This window comes from Chionomys nivalis, chromosome 11 (genome assembly GCF_950005125.1).
Source record: "Chionomys nivalis chromosome 11, mChiNiv1.1, whole genome shotgun sequence".
Taxonomy (NCBI): domain Eukaryota; kingdom Metazoa; phylum Chordata; class Mammalia; order Rodentia; family Cricetidae; genus Chionomys; species Chionomys nivalis.
Window position 1 is genome coordinate 8,953,719 of NC_080096.1, and position 17,730 is coordinate 8,971,448.

The 17,730-nt window shown below is 41.5% G+C and overlaps 1 protein-coding gene across 1 annotated transcript; it reads left to right on the forward strand.

The window, feature by feature from the left end:
- On the forward strand, positions 1-16,648 carry LOC130884195 (arylacetamide deacetylase-like 4). Its single transcript, XM_057785211.1, has 4 exons — positions 1-168; positions 3,651-3,867; positions 6,852-6,915; positions 15,874-16,648. Exons 1-4 carry the CDS (start codon positions 1-3, stop codon positions 16,646-16,648), a joined length of 1,224 nt encoding a protein of 407 aa, XP_057641194.1.
- Positions 16,649-17,730: the final 1,082 nt, after the last annotated feature.

Below are 17,730 nucleotides of genomic sequence, written 5' to 3' on the forward strand. Positions count from 1 at the left end.
ATGACTGCCCTGTGGCTGGTGTTACTGGTGAATTTGTCTACCTTTTTCCTGGGAGTCTTCATCTGGGCTGTCATTCAGCACTTTCTCATTGCGGAAATTCCCTCCGCCTTGCAGCATCCGGTCAAGTTCAGATGTATGCACTGTATGGCGCTGTTCTTAATTACCATGGTGAGTCTGCTCTTGGGGGGAAACCCTGTTTTCAGGGTTCTGTTGTGGGATATTTGATCACACTGTGAACCCCAAGATTGTGTTAATTAAATAAAAATGTGAGGTCAAGAGGGATAGACAGCAGCTATTTGACAGGAAGTAGACAGAGAGTAAAGAGGGAGTCAGAAAAATGAATAAGAGAAACATACAGAAAGTTGAAGGGAGGGACTTAGAGTTTGTTGGTCCCCCTTGGATTGGAACAGTGGAAAAGAGATCTCTTTCTGAGACGCTGGGGAAGGGGAAAGGTCAGCTAGTTGCTCCTTAACCTTTCCAAGCTAACAGTTTTTCACTCTAGCCTCTGACTCCTGTGTCTTTCTTGGTAAAATCATTAGATATAAAATTATACAAAAACAATAGGGTTCATCTGTGTAGTTTGCCTTTCTTCTTTTATTCTCCCCTCTCTCTATTTCCCCATAACTGAGGTGTTACATTATTGGATCTTAGATACATAGAAACATCATGTTTGTCTGTATCCATCCTTCCTTCCTTTTCTCTTTCTTGTTCTTTTTATCCCTTCCCTACCTGTCTCTAATCTTTGCTCATATATATATATATATATATATATATATATATATATATATACATATATATGACAGCATTTCCTTAAGCTCAGCATAGCTTGAACTCACTAAGTAGCCAATGGTGTGGGGCTCCTGATTGCCCCACTGCCACCCACCACTAAGTGCTGAGGTTCTAGAGGTGGACACTATCATGCTTGGTTTATGCGATTTTGGGATCAATCCGTGGTTTCTTGCATGCTAGGTCAGCACTCTATCCACTAAGCTACACTCCCAACTCTTCTTTATAATTTTTTAGATAAGGGTCTCATGATTTTGAAGTGGTTATCTTTTGGCTTCCCACCTCCTGAGGGCTAGGATTGGAGGCAGGCATCGCTGCTAACCTACAAGATTCTTTTCTGAGGTGTGAAAAATGATTTCACACCCAGGTTCTACTCATGATAGATTCATGGCCCAACAGGTGTGACAAATCTTTCAGCAGGACTCCCCTCCTTCCTCCCATTTACTCACTTCCAGGCATTTTGTTGCATCGTTGTGAAGACCTTGAAGCCACAGATTATTTCTTAGCATAGTTCTGAGCAGAGGGCAGGTGTCCTTTGCTAATCAAGTCGTTCAGCCTTTCAGCACGCCTGCACTGGGTGACTGGACTCTTGGCTTTGTTGCTAGTTGGGGATAGGGACAAAGGCCCGTCCACAGGAACAGGAAGTTTGGAAAGGACATTTGGCCTTGCGTGAGAAGCAGGCAGTTTGAATAAAATGGGTGTTCCAATCTTGATTAAAGATCTGTAGAGGTCAGACAATTCATAAGTGATTGTGTCAGAGGGCAGCTACAAAGGAGGAGGTGGTGTGGAAAGGGGTGAGAAGCAGCTGTGCCAGGCTGCCTGATAAGTGTCTCTGTTCTGCTCTCCCTGGCTGGGAGAGCCCTTCGCTTATTCTGTGTGCATGCCAGAGTCTTCATCATCCAGGTAGGGAATATTCTCGGTCTTGTGAAGTTAGTATACACATTGCGTGGCATATGATAAAAGATAGTAAGTTTTGATATGTGACGTTACAAAAAGCAACATGATACTGTGCTGTTGAGATTTTCTTTTTATCTCCATGATGGACCACACCTATCAGAATGAGCAAGCCTTGCTCAATACAATTATCGAAAGCTTCTGACCTTAACCCCTTATTCATTTTTATCTGCATCACTTTCCTAGAAGTCAAGCTGTTTCAAGCCCTGGGACTGCATGGAATTGCAGGATAATTTAGGGTTCTGGAATGACAAATGAGGGCCCTAAGATGGCTAAGCTCTCCAGAGACACCATACTCTTCCAAACCTGTAGTACTTCCCTTCTACAGAGTCACACCTGCATCACAGCTGGGGGAAACGTGAACTCTTTCTTGGGAAAACCAATCCCACACAAAACAGTACAACACTCCGGTGTATCTAATGGGTTTTGTTCCAGACACAGTCTTTTCAAGTTTCTCAACCAAGAACTCACCTCCTGGGAGCCTCCTCCTGAGGGAACTATCTCACTCCACCCACCATGAGCTTTATCTACACATGGGAGTATCATCTAATTATCACTTAAAAGACAGATTTTTTTTAAAAAATTATTTCTTGCCGGGCAGTGGTGGCGCACGCCTTTAATCCCAGCACTCAGGAGGCAGAGGCAGGCGGATCTCTGGGAGTTTGAGGCCAGCCTTGTCTACAAGAGCTAGTTCTGGGACAGGCACCAAAGCTACAGAGAAACCCTGTCTCAAAAAACCAAAAAAAATTATTTCTTTTATTTTTGAAATTATAATTTTATAATTTCCCATGGTGGTCCAATACCAAAGACTTGTCTTTTGAAAATGTGAAGCGGCCCACTCCACTGGGTGGGACCATCCCTGAAGAGGTAGATGAGCAAGCAAGGGGGCAAGTCAGTGATTAGTTTTCCTCGGTGGTTTCTGCTTCAGTTCCTGCCCAGGTAAATGTCTTGACTTCCTGCCTTGGCTTCCCTTAATGATCAGCTATAACCTGTAAGCCAAGTAAAACCTTTCCGTCCCCAGGTTGTTTGTGGTCCACTTGCTTATCATAGTGACAAAGAGGGAAAAAGGACAATATGTCTATTATCCATTTGTGCTTTATCTTTTCATAGCCTATTCATTTATCTCTTTTTCCATTCTGTAGGCTGAGTCTTTACTCAATTAAAACTTTCCTTTTACGTCTGTAAGTTTTTTTTTTTTTTAATTTCTTGAGTACCCATTTGTCAATAGCTGGCCTTATTTCCAGAGACAGGAGTATTCTGCAAGAAGTCTTTACCCATGCCTATATGTTTCCCCCAGTGCTCCTTCTAATATTTCTACTGTTTCAGTTCCTACAATACAGTCTTTGCTACATTTGGAGTTGACTTTTCTACAGAGTGAGGTAGGGATCTTGGGCCACTCATTAATCATGGGGATATTCAGTTTTCCCAGAGCCATCTGTTGAAGATACTCTCCTTTCTCTTTTTGTCACCTTTGTTGAAAATTAGGTAGCTGTGCCCATGTGGAGGTATATTTGGGTCTTCCACTCTATTCCTCTGATCTATTTACCTGTCTTGTGAGAAGGCCATCTCAAAACAATGACAATAAAGCTTCAACATGAATTTTGGTTGAGAGAAATAATCAAATTACAACCATATCATTATCTAATCTGGTTGTTTTGGTTAGAAACTCTGAAAACCCACATTCTTCCTAAGCAGAGTCCACAGCCAGTTGTAGATACGTGAGTCCATTGTATGTGCAGAAGTCAAGAAACAATGAACTAATTTCAGCAATGCTAAGTGGGGGCGGCATCTACATGCCTACCTTATAGTCTCCTATGTCTCACTTTTCTTCTTCTTCTTCTTCCTCCTCCTCCTCCTATTCTTATTCTTCATCATCATCTTCATCATCTTCTTCTTCTTGGCTCCTACAGGGAAATATATTAGAGAAGCTGAAAATTTGCTCCATGCCCAGGTTTATCCAGTGTATTCATGACTTATCAGCCATAAAGAAGAATCATAATTTGATGGTGACCAACATGTACTTTGGGACAATCCCCGTGAGACTATTCCAGCCCAAGACAGTGTCCTCCAAACTCCGACGAGGCATCATTTTCTACCATGGAGGAGGAACCATATGTGGTAGTCTGGGTAAGTGGCTTCTGCGTTGGGTGGAAGAGGAAAGTCCTCATGTCTGTTAGAGTCTTTCATAGGTTCCTATGAGGACCTCTTGGGAGGGAGTTAAAGCAAGTAGAATTTAGAACTCTTAGGAAGAATGGATTGAGGGCTTGGAAATCATAACATTCAATGACATAACAATGTTTCCTGGGTAATATAGTCTTAGTCCAGGTTTGGGCAGTACTACACACTAGAACACTCCCAGAATGGATGTGCCACTTCCCTTTCCTTCCCACTCACAACACTGGCTATTCCTATCTGTCCTATAATGACCCCAAGTCCATGTGTTTCCCTTAGCTCTGCTGGATCACTGTGCTCAAAACCCATCCATTCTTGATCACTATATCATCTCTGCCCCTTAAAGTTGTTTCCTTGGTATAATTATCATCCTTCAGTTTCATCATCATCTCCAAACAAGAAGGACCCAGTACTTATCACTGGTGTAATTCAACCTCACCAGAGTCCTTAACACATCTTCCACCTGGTCACTTATGCCTCCTATTACCCTTTCTGAGCTGTAGCTGTGAACTTCTCAACACAGCAGGAATCCTGGTTGAACTTACCTGTGGTACCCACCCTTTTCCAGAGCTTCACTGCCCTTGTTCACTCTTCACTGTCATCAACCTCACCTTCTTCCCCAAGATGTTATCATTATCTACTGCAGATAATGATATTTCAAAATCTTAAGCAAGAATGGCTCAGTAGACATCTACTGAATATCTACTTAGCCCCAAGTCTTCTCCAGGTATAGGGGACACACTGAAAGACAAGTAAGAACCAGTCCACAAATTTTGGGGTCTGTACATCAAGGGGGGAAGCTAGAGCACACAGGAGAACACAAATAGGGAGGTGGTTTCAGATATGGGTAACACAGGAGTGGAGTAGAGAGTGATTCAAAATCATGACAGCTCAGTTTCTCTAATCATACAGTCTCTCCAAGAAGGTGATATTTGAGACCAGGATGAAGGGATGGAAGGAAGCAGTTCTTCTGAACTGGGGAAAAGCAATGTGAGATAGGTTGGGGATCTGGATGAGGTGAGGGAAGCCTGAACTCAGCACCCAAACAAAGGACTCCAGAAGCTCAGCTATCAAAGCGAATAATACTGCATGTTAATACAAGACTTTTTTAGAAAGTTCTGATGCAAAAAAGTAATAAAAATAAATAAAACCTATGAGAAGCTGTGTATCTAAGTTTATAAGAGGGCAGGTGACTGAGGGCTGAGTCACCTGTGCAAGTTGGAAACAGCATATTTGAACTTTCGTTGCACCTGTGTCTGCTGTGTTCCATGGGGAAGGAGAGAGACAACACTTGCGGGTTCCAAAGTCTTTAAGATTTAAGAAATCAGCTCCAAAACCACAGAGAAACCCTGTCTCGAAAAACCAAAAAAAAAAAAAAAAAGATTTAAGAAATCACTACATAAGTGGAGCTGCTGATTGATCATAGTTGCGCAACAAGGACTCAGGAGCCTTATTTCTCTGGGCAGCACCAAACAGGGGCAGAAGTAGGATTTATGAGTACAAACCCCACAAACCCTTGTTGTCAAGTCACAATTACAGTTTTCACCAATCGGGAGTCAAAGATTAGGGACTTTCCTTGTACATTCCATCAATGTCAGCTGATGTAAAAGGTAAGTTTTTAGTCTAACTTTGGCTAGAGAAGCTGAGACTACCCCATGGGTGGTCTCAGTATTTGCTCTTTCATCCACGCTTCCCTACACCTTCCCCACTGTCCTTTAACAGTGGACAGGTATATAGTATTTGTCCACAGAAGCAGGGTTCACTCCGCTGCTATGGCAAACACCATAACCAAAGGTGCCTTAGGGAAAAGCAGGATTTGTTTCACCCTACAGGTTACACTCCATCACTGAGGAAGTCAGAGCAGTAACCATGATTGAGCACTGCTTGCTAACTGGGTCTCAGGCTCATGCTTAGCTAGCTTCATTATGCCATCCAGGACTACCTGCCTGGGGAGCGACCCTGCCTACTGTGGGCTGGGCCCCCCTAGACTAATTAAGCAACAAGAATATTCCCCACAGATATGCACACAGGCAAATTTGATCTGGGCAACCCTTCAAACGAGACTTTTTCTGAGGTGAGTCGAGGCTACATTAAGTTGCCATTTATAGTTACCGAGGATACTTCCAATGCCCGTGGTGCATATACCCACCTAGCAACCCCCCTGAATATTGGTACTAACTAACTTAATTTAGAAAATCCCAGTGCTTGGCTGGATAGGTGTTACACTCCACTAATCTAGCACCTAGGAAGTCGAAGACAAAGGGATCACAAGTTTGGGTCCGCCTGGGTTATATAGTTAGGACATAGACACATACAAACAAAACCACCACTCAAGTAAGTAACAACAAAGTGAAACTAAAGCAAGATAAAATCTTCATGGATATTCATTAAGAAAATAAAAAATAATTTTAGTGACTGAATCTCCTTCCTGGAGGTGCTTCTGGGATATGGCAATTAAGAGAGTCTAGACTTCTGTCCCAACACCAGACAGAAATTGGACCATTATCAACTGTACACTGATCTTAATGGAACTGTCTACAGTATAAAGTTATCATCTGATCATCATTTTCCTCCTCATGAATGCAAATCTATGAGCCTATTAACACTCCAGGGCTGGCTCTGCAAACACATGTAGCCTTAGTGACATCCATTTCAGATCCCCAATCATTCTAAGTCCCTAGTTTACCCATACTGCATAAAATTCAGTGATATAGAAAGTGAGCTGCAAATTCCAACCAAATCTTGCTATTCAGAGGTCTGGGAATGATGTCTGGCTTTGCCCACACAGAGTTGATAAGGTCACCTCAGAGGAATCAAGAATATGGAGATAGACAGGACCTTATTATCATGTCTATCATGACTGTTGCTATTTCTGGGATTGTGGTGGGACATGCTGGGCTATTGATCACATTGCCAAACGCCTGGGTTCCTCTTTGCAGACAGTTACCACAACCTGTGCAGCTTCCTGGCCCAGGAGACAGAGTCGGTGGTGCTGTCAGTGGGGTGAGTGGCCTGAGACATTTGGTGGTTTATTTATGTGAGGGTGCTTTGGGGGGCACAGATTTGGGTGACTAGGCCACAGAAAGAGGTCCTGGCCTCTTGTACATGTTCCCATGAACATAGCCACAACACTTTCAAAACAGTAGAAGTCTAAAAATATATCCATCCCTGGGAAGTATACTGGTGATGTAACAGAAGCAGCACAATACTACAGAATACTGGTCTCCTCTGGAGCAATATAGAGCCATACAGTAGAGAACTAGGAAGAGCACACCATGATTGTGAAGGGACCCAGGTAGTGTAAAATTAGAAGAGACCTTTTATGTCCTCTTTGGGGAGTTAAATTAATTAAAGTCAAAAGAATGCTTTCTAGGATACACAGAGACCCCCATGAAATTAAAAATGTGGAACGAAAGAAAAAATGACAAATATTGAACTCAAAATGTCTCTTTATTTGGTGGGATGATGTTGACTTTGGATTTAGTGGCACAATCAGGGTTGGCTGGTGGTCAAGGTCAATTGAAGTCATGAACGTTGTTGGTTGATAGCTATAGTGTTCCTTGTAACAAAAAAATACTCCTGAACTTTTGGGAACCAGCAGAGTCCAGCTCTACGGGCTTCCTGCCAAGGTTCAAGTCAGTTGCCTCAGCATAGGGAAAGGGACTTAGAAAATTTCTAGTCTGAGAAATGAGCTCACACACTTGTAGCTCTGGCTGTGTTTATTATTCTGCTTTAATTCTAATTTTCTTGTCTTGTCTAAAATTTCCTAGCTCCAATTCTCTGTGTCTCAATTCTAATTCCAATTTCAATTCTCTGTTACAAATCTCTGTTCCAATTCATTCTTGTTCTAATCATTCTATGTTCTTTTTTTTCTCTTCTTTATTTACCTGCATTCTTTCATTCTTTATCCTTCTTCCTTCTGCATTCTTTTTTTTTAATTTGGGGGGAGGGTGTGTGGAAAGAGTGGGGGGGAGGAAGAGGAGGGGAGAAAGTGGGAATTTGGACAGGTATATTTTTTAAAGTAATAAAAAATAAAATAAAAATTAAATTAAGAGTCATGTGAAGGGCTTTATTTCAGAAGAGTATTATCCCAATAGAAGGCAAGACTAATGTATTGTCAGTGCTAACTAATACCTACATACGGTAATGTTCCTTTTATTGGGTCCTTTAATCAAAACCAACTTCTTTTTTAGTTTATTTTTTATTGCTTTATAAATAATACCATTCAAAATTTCTACTTCCTCCCCTCCTCCCACTTCCCTCCCACTCCCCCTCTCACCCTCCTCCCTTCATCCTCCAGTCCTAAGCAAGGGCAGCATACCCTGCCCTGTGGGAAGTCCAAGGCCCTCCCCACTCCATCCAGGCTTAGGAAACTGTGCATCCAAATAGACTAGGATCCCAAAAAGCCAGTACATGCAGTAGAGACAAATCCCAGTGCCATTATCATTGGCTTCTCAGTCTGCCCCAGCTGTCAACCACATTCAGAGAGTCCAGTTTGATCCCATGCTCATTCAGTCTCAGTCCAGCTGGCTTTGGTGAGCTCCCATTAGATCAGGCACACTGTCTCAGTGGGTGGACCAACCCCTTGTGGTCCTGACTTTCTTGCTCATCTTCTCCCTCCTTCTGCTCTTCAACTGGACCTTGGGAGCTCAGTCCAGTGCTCCGATATGGTTCTCTGCTATCTCCATCTGTTACTGGATGAAGGTTCTATGATGATATTCAAGAGAGTCATCAGCCTGACTACAGGACAAGGCCAGTTCAGGCACCCTCTCCTCCACTGCCCAGGGTCCTAGCTGGGGACATCCCCGTGGAAACCTGGGATCCCCTCAAGATCCAAATCTCTTGTCAACCCTAAAATGGCTCCCTTAATGTAGATATCTTCTTCCCTGCTCCCCTATCCATCCTTTCTCCATCTCTTTATATTTTTGGTTGTGAGCCTAGCCTTTAATGGCTGAGCCATCTCTCCAGCCCTCCTTTCTCCATCTCAACCATCCCACTCCCCCAAGCTTTCCCCAATCCTTCCCTTCTCCCTTCTCTCTCCCCCTCTCCCCTTACTCCCATCCCACCCCAAACCCTATGCTCCCAACTTTTGCCTGGTGATCTTGTCTGCTTTCAATTTCCAGGAGGATCTATATATGTTTTTCTTTGGGTTCACTTTATTACTTAGCTTTTCTAGGCTTGCAAACTATAGGCTCAATGTCCTTTGTTTAGGGCTAGAATTCACTAATGAGTGAGTATGTGCCATATTCATATTTTTGGGACTGGGTTATCTCACTCAGGATAGTGTTTTCTATTTTCATCCATTTGCATGCAATATTCAAGATGTCATTGTTTTTTACCACTGAGTAGTACTCTAATGTGTAGATGTGCCACACTTTCTTCATCCATTCTTCCATTGAGGGGCATCTAGGTTGTTTCCAGGTTCTGGCTATTACAAATAATGCTGCTTTGAACATAGTTGAACAAATGCTTTTGTAGTATGATTGGGCATCTCTTGGGTATATTCCCAAGAGTGGTATTGCTGGATCCTGAGGTAGGTTGACTCCCAATTTTCTGAGAAATCACCACACCACACTGATTTCCAAAGTGGTTGCACAAGTTTGCATTCCCACCAGCAATGGATGAGTTTTCCCCTTACTCCACATCTTCTCCAGCATAGGTTATCATTGGTGTTTTTGATTTTAGCCATTCTGACAGGTGTAAGATGGTATCTCAAAGTTGTTTTGATTTTCATTTCTCTGATAGCTAAGGAAGTTGAGCATGTTCTTAAGAATCTTTTGGCTATTTGAAATTCTTCTGTTGAGAATTATGTTCAGTTCAGTACCCCATTTTTAATTGGGTTATTTAGAATTTTAATGTCTAGTTTCTTGAGTTCTTTATATCTTCTACATTCTTTACTCTTCCAATCTTATTTTGTCCCCATTCCAAATATATATATTCATTAGCAACTCGTTAGTGATAAAAAACTACAAAGCAAGCAAACACTCAGGGATACAGCCATTCTCTAAAGATACTTAACAAAACTTATTAGCTAGTTTGTAGCCTATCACAGCTATAACTGTTAGGAGGTTCCAGACATCTCTTAAAGGGGCCTCTATAGGTTAAAAAAGTAAGAAATTAGTCCACTGAGAGATCTAAAGAAGAGACAAAGAACATGTGTACTATTTTACGTTTCTTAAGTGTGACTAATAATATCTGGACATAGTTAGTCAACAGCCTTTCTTATCACCTGAATCTCAGGCCCAAAACAAAAAGAATTTACTTACTGAATCTAAAATCTTGTGTCAAAAACTCTCAAAAAGTGTTAATTGCAATTTTGAGTCAGAGCAGGGAGGTGCCAGTGAAGGAAGCTTAGGACAACATAGATGCTATTGATTTCTTGAAGGACTGTGATATAACAAAGACAGACACTCGCAATTTCTTAGGTAAAATCTGTGTAAGTTCCATTTGTGATCTGTCCAGAAGAATGCATGTCTGGCCAACTTTCTCTGTCAGTAATGCTAATGCTAGAGAACCAGCTTTTAAGTTTCTCATCATAATGTAAAGAACATAGTGTAGAGAGGAGTCATCTTTCTGACCATCTACAAATGTATGTGCCCATAAGAATGATATGTAATCGTAAGATTACATGTACATATTACATGAAAATGCACGATAGTGGGGAGATATCTTAGCTGTTATTGCACAGGTGAAATTGCAGATGAAAGCAGCGGTTTCCAGAGTCAGGGGCCTTACAGGCCCTGCCTGGCAGGGTTCCTCCATTCGAGAATAACTTCTCTGGTGTGTTGACATCTGAATTATCATTTGTAATCAACTGCAATGGTGTCATGGTCCAAATAAACGTTCCCGACACTGAACCCACCAACTACAAACAACTTTGAACCAATGTAGAACATGACTTAAGACCCAACTCTAGTCTTTTGAAAATAAAGTAGTCCTTGGTACAGGGAGCTGATTATCATAATTTGAGAACAGAATCTATAGGACAGTTTAAAAAGAGAAGGGAGAGAAATTGAAAACTGCCTTGTTAGATTCTGCTGCTTCAATGGCTATCATTTCACTGGACCCCTCATACCTTGACATCACCCAGGACAGGGATATACCTAAACTGGGTAACTAGAACAAATCACTTGATATCTCTGTTCCTTTTTGGTGGCATAGTGATATAAGATTCCCCTCTGTATGCTGTGAATACCATTGGTTGATAAAGAAGCTGTCTTGGGCCTGTGTAGGGCAGAATATAGGTAGATGGGGAAAGCTAAACTGAATGCTGGGAGAAAGAAGGCGGAGTCAAGGAAAAGACATATAGCCCTGCCAGAGACAGATGCTGGATGAAACCTTGCCAGTAGGCCACAGCCATATGGTGATATACAGATTAATAAAAATTGGATAAATTAAGATGTAAGAGCTAGCCAATATAAAGCTAGAACTAATAAGCTAAGCAGTAATTTAATTAATACAACTTCTGTGTTGACTGAGGTTTCTGTCCCGCCTGGTCCCACAGCCATTCAACCCCAAAGAAACATACAGAGGCCTACATTAATTATAAACCGGTTGTCCTATTATCTCAGGCTTTTTATTAACTCTTATAACTTATATTAGCTCACAGTTCTTGTCTGTGTTAGCCATGGGGCTTGGCAACCTTTTTAGGTGAGACAGTCACATCTTGCTTCCTCTGCGTCTGGATGATGACTGCAGACTGAATCTTTCCTCTTCCCAGAATTCTCCTATTCTCCTTGCCCTGCCTCTACTTCCTGACTGGTCACCCCGCCTATACTGCCTGCCTGGCTACTGGCCAATCAGTGTTTATTTAAAATACAAGTGATAGGGTACATTGTATCACAGCACTCCTGCTTCCCCCCTTTTTTAAAACAAGAACTCTGAATCGAATCTCCTTTGGTTAGCTTTTCTCCTCCTGACCATTATCCATAACAGCTTGTAACCAACATTCATTATCCATAACAGCTTGTAACCAACATTCTAAACAAAGGCAAACATCTACAATCCTTTTTTTGGGGGAAATGTGGGTGTAGTTTTCTAGGCTACTTCCTGCTGATGGGGGGGGAGTGCTGATAATCTTATGGGTACCTAAAGAAAATTTAGAATTATGGTTATGTCCTGAATGGAAAATTCTGTGAGGCTTGATCATCTCAGCCAGTAGTCTTGAAATGTTCTTTATGCATAACTCAGAGGTAACTCCAACAGAGGTACTCTAAAATGTTGGATCATCTAGAACATCTGCTCCTATTGGATATTCTTCAGGGGGTCTTCCTTGATCAAACCTGATTTTTCTTAGCTCAGAATGAATCCACAGCATTTCATTCCCTGTGGAAACAAAAACAAAACCTCTTCTCTAAAGTAACATACCTTCTGACTTACATTTTGAAGTCAAGGCATTTTCAAAATACATATTAGATTAATACAGCAATATTTATAATCAAATATCTTTTAGCAGCTTTTGCTTCTTCCTCAGTTATCAAACAATTAAAAGACAACACAATAGCTTTATCCTGACTCTCTGTGTATTTTTCATCTTTATGTGGCTTTATTTTAAGCTCTATTTCTTGTCTTTTTCTTTTTAATTTTTTGGCTTTTTGAAACAGGGTTTCTTTGTGTATCTTTGGCTGTCCTGGAACTTACTCTGTAGATCAGGCTGTCCTTGATCTCACAGAGATCTGCCTGTCTCTGCCTCCCAAATGCTAGGATTAAAGGTGTGTGCCACCACACCTTGAACTCACAGAGATCTTCCTGTCTCTGCCTTCAAGTGTTGGGATTAAAGGTGTGTGCAACCACACCCAACTACTCTCTTTCTTTCTTTTTTATTTTAAGGACTTTATCCTTTTTCTTTTCTTGCCAAGCCTACATATATTTTTAAACACGCTGTAAACTGTTTAGAGGATTTTTCTTCTGAAACTATCTTTACGGTATCTCTCTTTTTTCTGACCACATGAGTCTTTAATTTGATAAGTGATATGGCTAGGATTAAAGCTGTGACTTTGATGGCTGGATCTGGTCCATTCCTTAGCTTTCTGAGAGTCTGTCCTCAAGGCAGAGGTACCGGCCAGAGCCATTTTTTTTTTTTTTTTTGCCACAACTCTATGCCATTTCAAGGTCCCTGCCACCACCAAGAAATGTGCTGTGAGCTATTCATAAACACCATTTAAGTGTTTGGTGGCAGGGTCTCTTAAAAGAGCTGCAAGGTTTTGCAGCTAAAGCTATGTCAGGAAATATCTCTTGCCTCTAGCAAGCAGAACAAACCCAAGAAATTGCTGCTATCAAGAAGCCAAGCTTAATGCTGTTATTTTTTGTCTAGAACTACTTCCCAAGCTCTCTCAGGATTTCTGTGGATGCAGCTGTCCACATGTTAGACACCATTTTTTGGCAGAAGTTCTGTCCCACCAGATCCCACATCCATTTAGTCCCAAAGAAATACACAGAAATCTACATTAATTATAGTGATTGGCCTACTAGCATAGGCTTCTTATTAATTAATTCTTACATCTTACATTAACCCATCATTCTTGTCTGTGTTAACAACATGGCTTAGTAGCTTTTTTGGTGAGGCAGTCACATCTTGCTTGCTCTATGTCTGGCTTCCTCTCCATCTATCTGGGTGACAACTGCAGACTGACTCTTTCCTCCTCCCAGAATTCTCTTGTTCTTATTGCTCCACCTCTACTTTCTGCCTGGTCACCCTTTTTATACTTCCTGTCTGGCTACTGGTCAATCAGTATTTTATTAAACAAGTATAAGAAACAAACCTTTACAGGGTAAAACCATTGTCCCACAGAAGTTTCTGTGTGGTTATTTCATAACTGAGCAGCCAAGAACAAACAAGCAGCCTCCTACAATAGCATAGGAAGGGTAACATCTTTGTAGACTCCAGAGACCTTCTCCTATCTGGATGCCACAGTATCTAAACTTTCAAAATGGGACCTTACATCTCTGAGATCCTCTTAATGGAACTACAGAGAAGTATGCAGGTACCTGGTCTGAAATTTTAAAGGGAATTCTTCAGTGTGGCATTCCAGATACTTACAGAGTTCTGACTCATGGGCCAGAGAAACTGTGCAAGAATGGCAAATGGAGATGCTCAGCTACAGAAGGGGCTTGAAACTGCCTGAGGGCTGCTATGAGCTAAAGTTCTAAAACTACCAGCCATCTATCCTTAGCTTCCCCCTTACCCAATCTCTCTCCATCCTTAGTACTTCCTTACCCACTCCTCCTTGTACCTCCCCCTAACTTTCTTTTCTTCTTTTTCTCTCCCCTTCCTGACCTCCCTTTCCTGGAAGCAAGGTACCTTGACTCTAAGTGAAGGCTCTGCATCTCTATTGATGGGGAGTGGTGGTATCAATCATCTCCATGGGGTCGTTTTCTTCTACCAGGGGAAATTTATGGTAGGTGAGGAGCTCTTCCAACTGATTTGACGTGGGATTTCCCTCTGTATGCTGTGATTACTACTAATGAATAAAGAAACTGCTTTGGAACTATAGCAGGACAGAACTTAGGTAGGCAGGGAAAACTAAACTGAATGCTGGGGGAAAAAAGCGGATTCAGGGAGAAGCCGTGGAGCCACTGCCAGAGTCAGACATGCTGAAACTTTGCTGGTAAATCACTGCCATGTAGCCATATACAGATTATAAACATGGGCTAAATTAATATGCAAGTTAGCCAATAAGAATTTAGAGCTAATGGGCCAAGCAGTGATTTATTACAGTTTCTATGTGATTATTTTGGGTGTAAGCTATCCGGGAAGCCGGGAATTAATTAGTGGCCCCCTTCCTCCTACACTGATTCTTTAGGGCTTCATAGCCCTTGAGTTCTGAAGTGAATGGTGGCAACAGAGAAGTAGGAGCCACAGAAGGTGCTACCTCTGGGGTCACAGTCCTACTTGTGTATGCCTCTAGTAATTGGAACTTTAACCCAGTGGTGTTGAGGGTTAAAAGCTCCTGTGTATATCTGTAATATCAATACCCCCTAGGCTTTGATAACACCTATGCTCTAGTTCTCCGGCTAGTCTGTTTAAAACCTCTGACCCTTACGGCAGCAATTACTGCTTCTGTTGTTTTCATTTTCCAGGTTTTGGCCACTGCTACCCATCTCCTCTATTGTCTGCTGTTGTCTCCTTATGCTGTAGTTGCCCATGTGTCTTTGATTCTGTTCTCTGCTCCCATTTTTGAAGCTTCACTTCTGATTCTGTCAAGGCCACTTTACATTTTTTTGTGTGTGCTTTTAAGGCTTCTGGCTGCTTCCAAAGATCAGTGATTCCCACTACCGAAGTGCCCAGTGGTTTTTGTGCCTCTGCCACCATTTCTGTCACTACGTAATGCTCTCTTGCCTCTGGACCTGCTGCAATTCTTCTGCCAATCAGCCAGAGCATTGGCAAAGAGTCTAAGAACTCTTAATTATCAAGTCCAGTTACCCCATCCCCTAACACTTTTATTTGTTTGCAGGAAAATAAACATTAGAAAATTCACTTATAGCAAGACCTTATGTTAATAGTATTTTATTAATAGTTAGTGTTATTAATAACAATGTTATCAATATGACATTGACATAAATTTTGAAGAGCAATGGTTTTGACAATACTCAGTGGATGCCTGAGACATCTGAGAAAACTCAAATCCTCAACTTGTCTCAGTGGGACTAACAGGGCTCCAGTCACCTTCTCTGGGTCTTTGCTGGGTGTCCTATTTCCTAAAGCAATTGTTTTGAGCTTGCCTGATGCTTTTAGGGGCTCACTCATCTATGAAAAGCAAAATGTGGGTTGGAATGAAGAATCCTGACTCTGGCAGGTCCACAGAGGAAAAATGAGGATAGCCATATTTACCTGTTAGGGTCATTCTGAGGATTTAATCAGGGTTTTTTTTTTTCAACGATAGTGGAGAATTCTCTTCAAATGGCCTCCAGGGACCCATGTGCACACACATCACTACATTGTGTTTGTTTATTTCTTCTTAGGTACCGCAAGCTTCCTGACCACTGTTACCCTTCTGTTCCTAATGATTGCCTGAATGCCACCATTCACTTCATGAAAGGCCTAAAATCCTATGGGGTAGACCCTTCCCGGGTGGTAGTTTGTGGAGAAAGTGTTGGAGGTGGTGCTGTGGCCATTGTCACCCAGGCCTTGGTCAACTTCCCAAGTCTTCCTAAGATCTGTGCTCAGGTGCTTATTACTCCAGTTACACAGATCATCGATTTCCGATTGCCATCACATCAACAGAACCAAAATGTCCCATTCCTCACCAAAGACCTACTCATGACGTCTGTGTGTAAATACCTGGACATTGACTTATCTTGGAAAGATGCCATAGCTAGTGGCACCAGTGTTCCCCCAGACACCTGGAAAAAGTACAGGAAATGGCTCGCTTTTGATAACATCCCCAGAAGGTTCAAGAGCAAAAGCCTCCTGCCTGAGTTTCCAGAACATTTCAATGAGGCTGCCTATCTGGAAATCAGGCATACTTTAAAAGCAGAAATTTCACCTCTCCTAGCAGATGACCAGATCATTGCTCAGCTTCCCCAGGCATTCCTGGTGAGCTGTGAGAATGACCCCCTCCGTGATGATGCCTTGCTCTACAAGAAGCGCCTGGAAGATGAAGGCGTCCCTGTGACCTGGTACCATGTGGAGGATGGCTTTCATGGATGCATCATTTTGTTTGATAAGCAGCCTTTCTCTTTTCCCTGCTCCATGAAAATTGTAAATGCTGTCATCAGTTATATAAAGGGCATATGACAGTCATTCTGGAATCTGAGGGTGGAACAAGGTGAGAACTATCTGTTCTGGGATTTTTCCTGGTTTTATTTTATTGAGTAAGGGGATGCTTAAGCCGTTCATGATCCAAAAGGGAAAGACTAGGTGGAAGCAAGAACTTGTTGGCTTTGTATTCAAGAAAGATAACTCTGTGTGTTTCTTTCTAGAACTGACAGCATCCAGCGTTACAACTAGCAACACTCTCTACTGCTTGATTTACTTGAAATAAATGTCAAAGTGGAAAGAAAAGTCTTTCAAATTTTCTGAAAGCCTTAACAAAGAGGTTGTGTAGAACCATCATTTGGTCACATCATCACTGCTGAGTGCATCCATGACAACGTAAAGAAAGGGTTTTTCTTGTTATTGTTTGTTCCAAGACCAAATTCATAGCATTACTTGTACTGCCTTTATCTGTCTTAAGAAATGTAGTTTCATAGACTCCCTCCTTAGAAGATGACTCTTACACTGAATTGTGGGATGACATCAGTGGGAATATTTATTTATTTATTTATTTATTTATTTGTTGATATTTCGGAGATATATTTAAAATTTAAATGACACAGAAAGTAATAATAAAATAAAAGACAATTTAAGGCAATGTACAAAAACACGTGGCAAAATCAAAGATTCAGAAAGCTTATAGAATCAGATACAGAAGTTCAGTCGTATGACATGACTATTAGTTGGACTAAAGACAACTAAAATACAACATATTAAGAAGAGCTTTAGAGTTATAGTGTGTACATATACACTGCAGAAATATTCTTTTCTTGCTAATTCTCACGTGAAATCTTTACAAAGATCATATTTCTCACGAGAAATGGGGTAATGCTCCTTTGGTATAGATCATTAAATCATATCTTCCTAAATTTGTATGTGTGTTCGTGTGTATGTGTGTGTATGTTTGCATGTGTATATCTGTGGTGCATGTGTATGTTCATAGTATATATGTGTAAATATGTGTATATGTGTGGTGTGTATGTGTGGTGTGTAGTGTGTGTGTATGTTGTGTGTATGTGTGTGTGGTGTGAGTGTGGTTATGTATGTGTGGTGTATATGCATGC

What these genes read in the sequence shown, in the direction of transcription:
- LOC130884195 (XM_057785211.1), top strand. Translation starts at nt 1, where the DNA reads ATGACTGCCCTGTGGCTGGTGTTACTGGTGAATTTGTCTACCTTTTTC. An exon ending in CGCTGTTCTTAATTACCATG is followed by an intron (nt 169 to 3,650) that starts GTGAGTCTGCTC and finishes TGGCTCCTACAG; the next exon opens with GGAAATATATTAGAGAAGCT. An exon ending in AACCATATGTGGTAGTCTGG is followed by an intron (nt 3,868 to 6,851) that starts GTAAGTGGCTTC and finishes TCCTCTTTGCAG; the next exon opens with ACAGTTACCACAACCTGTGC.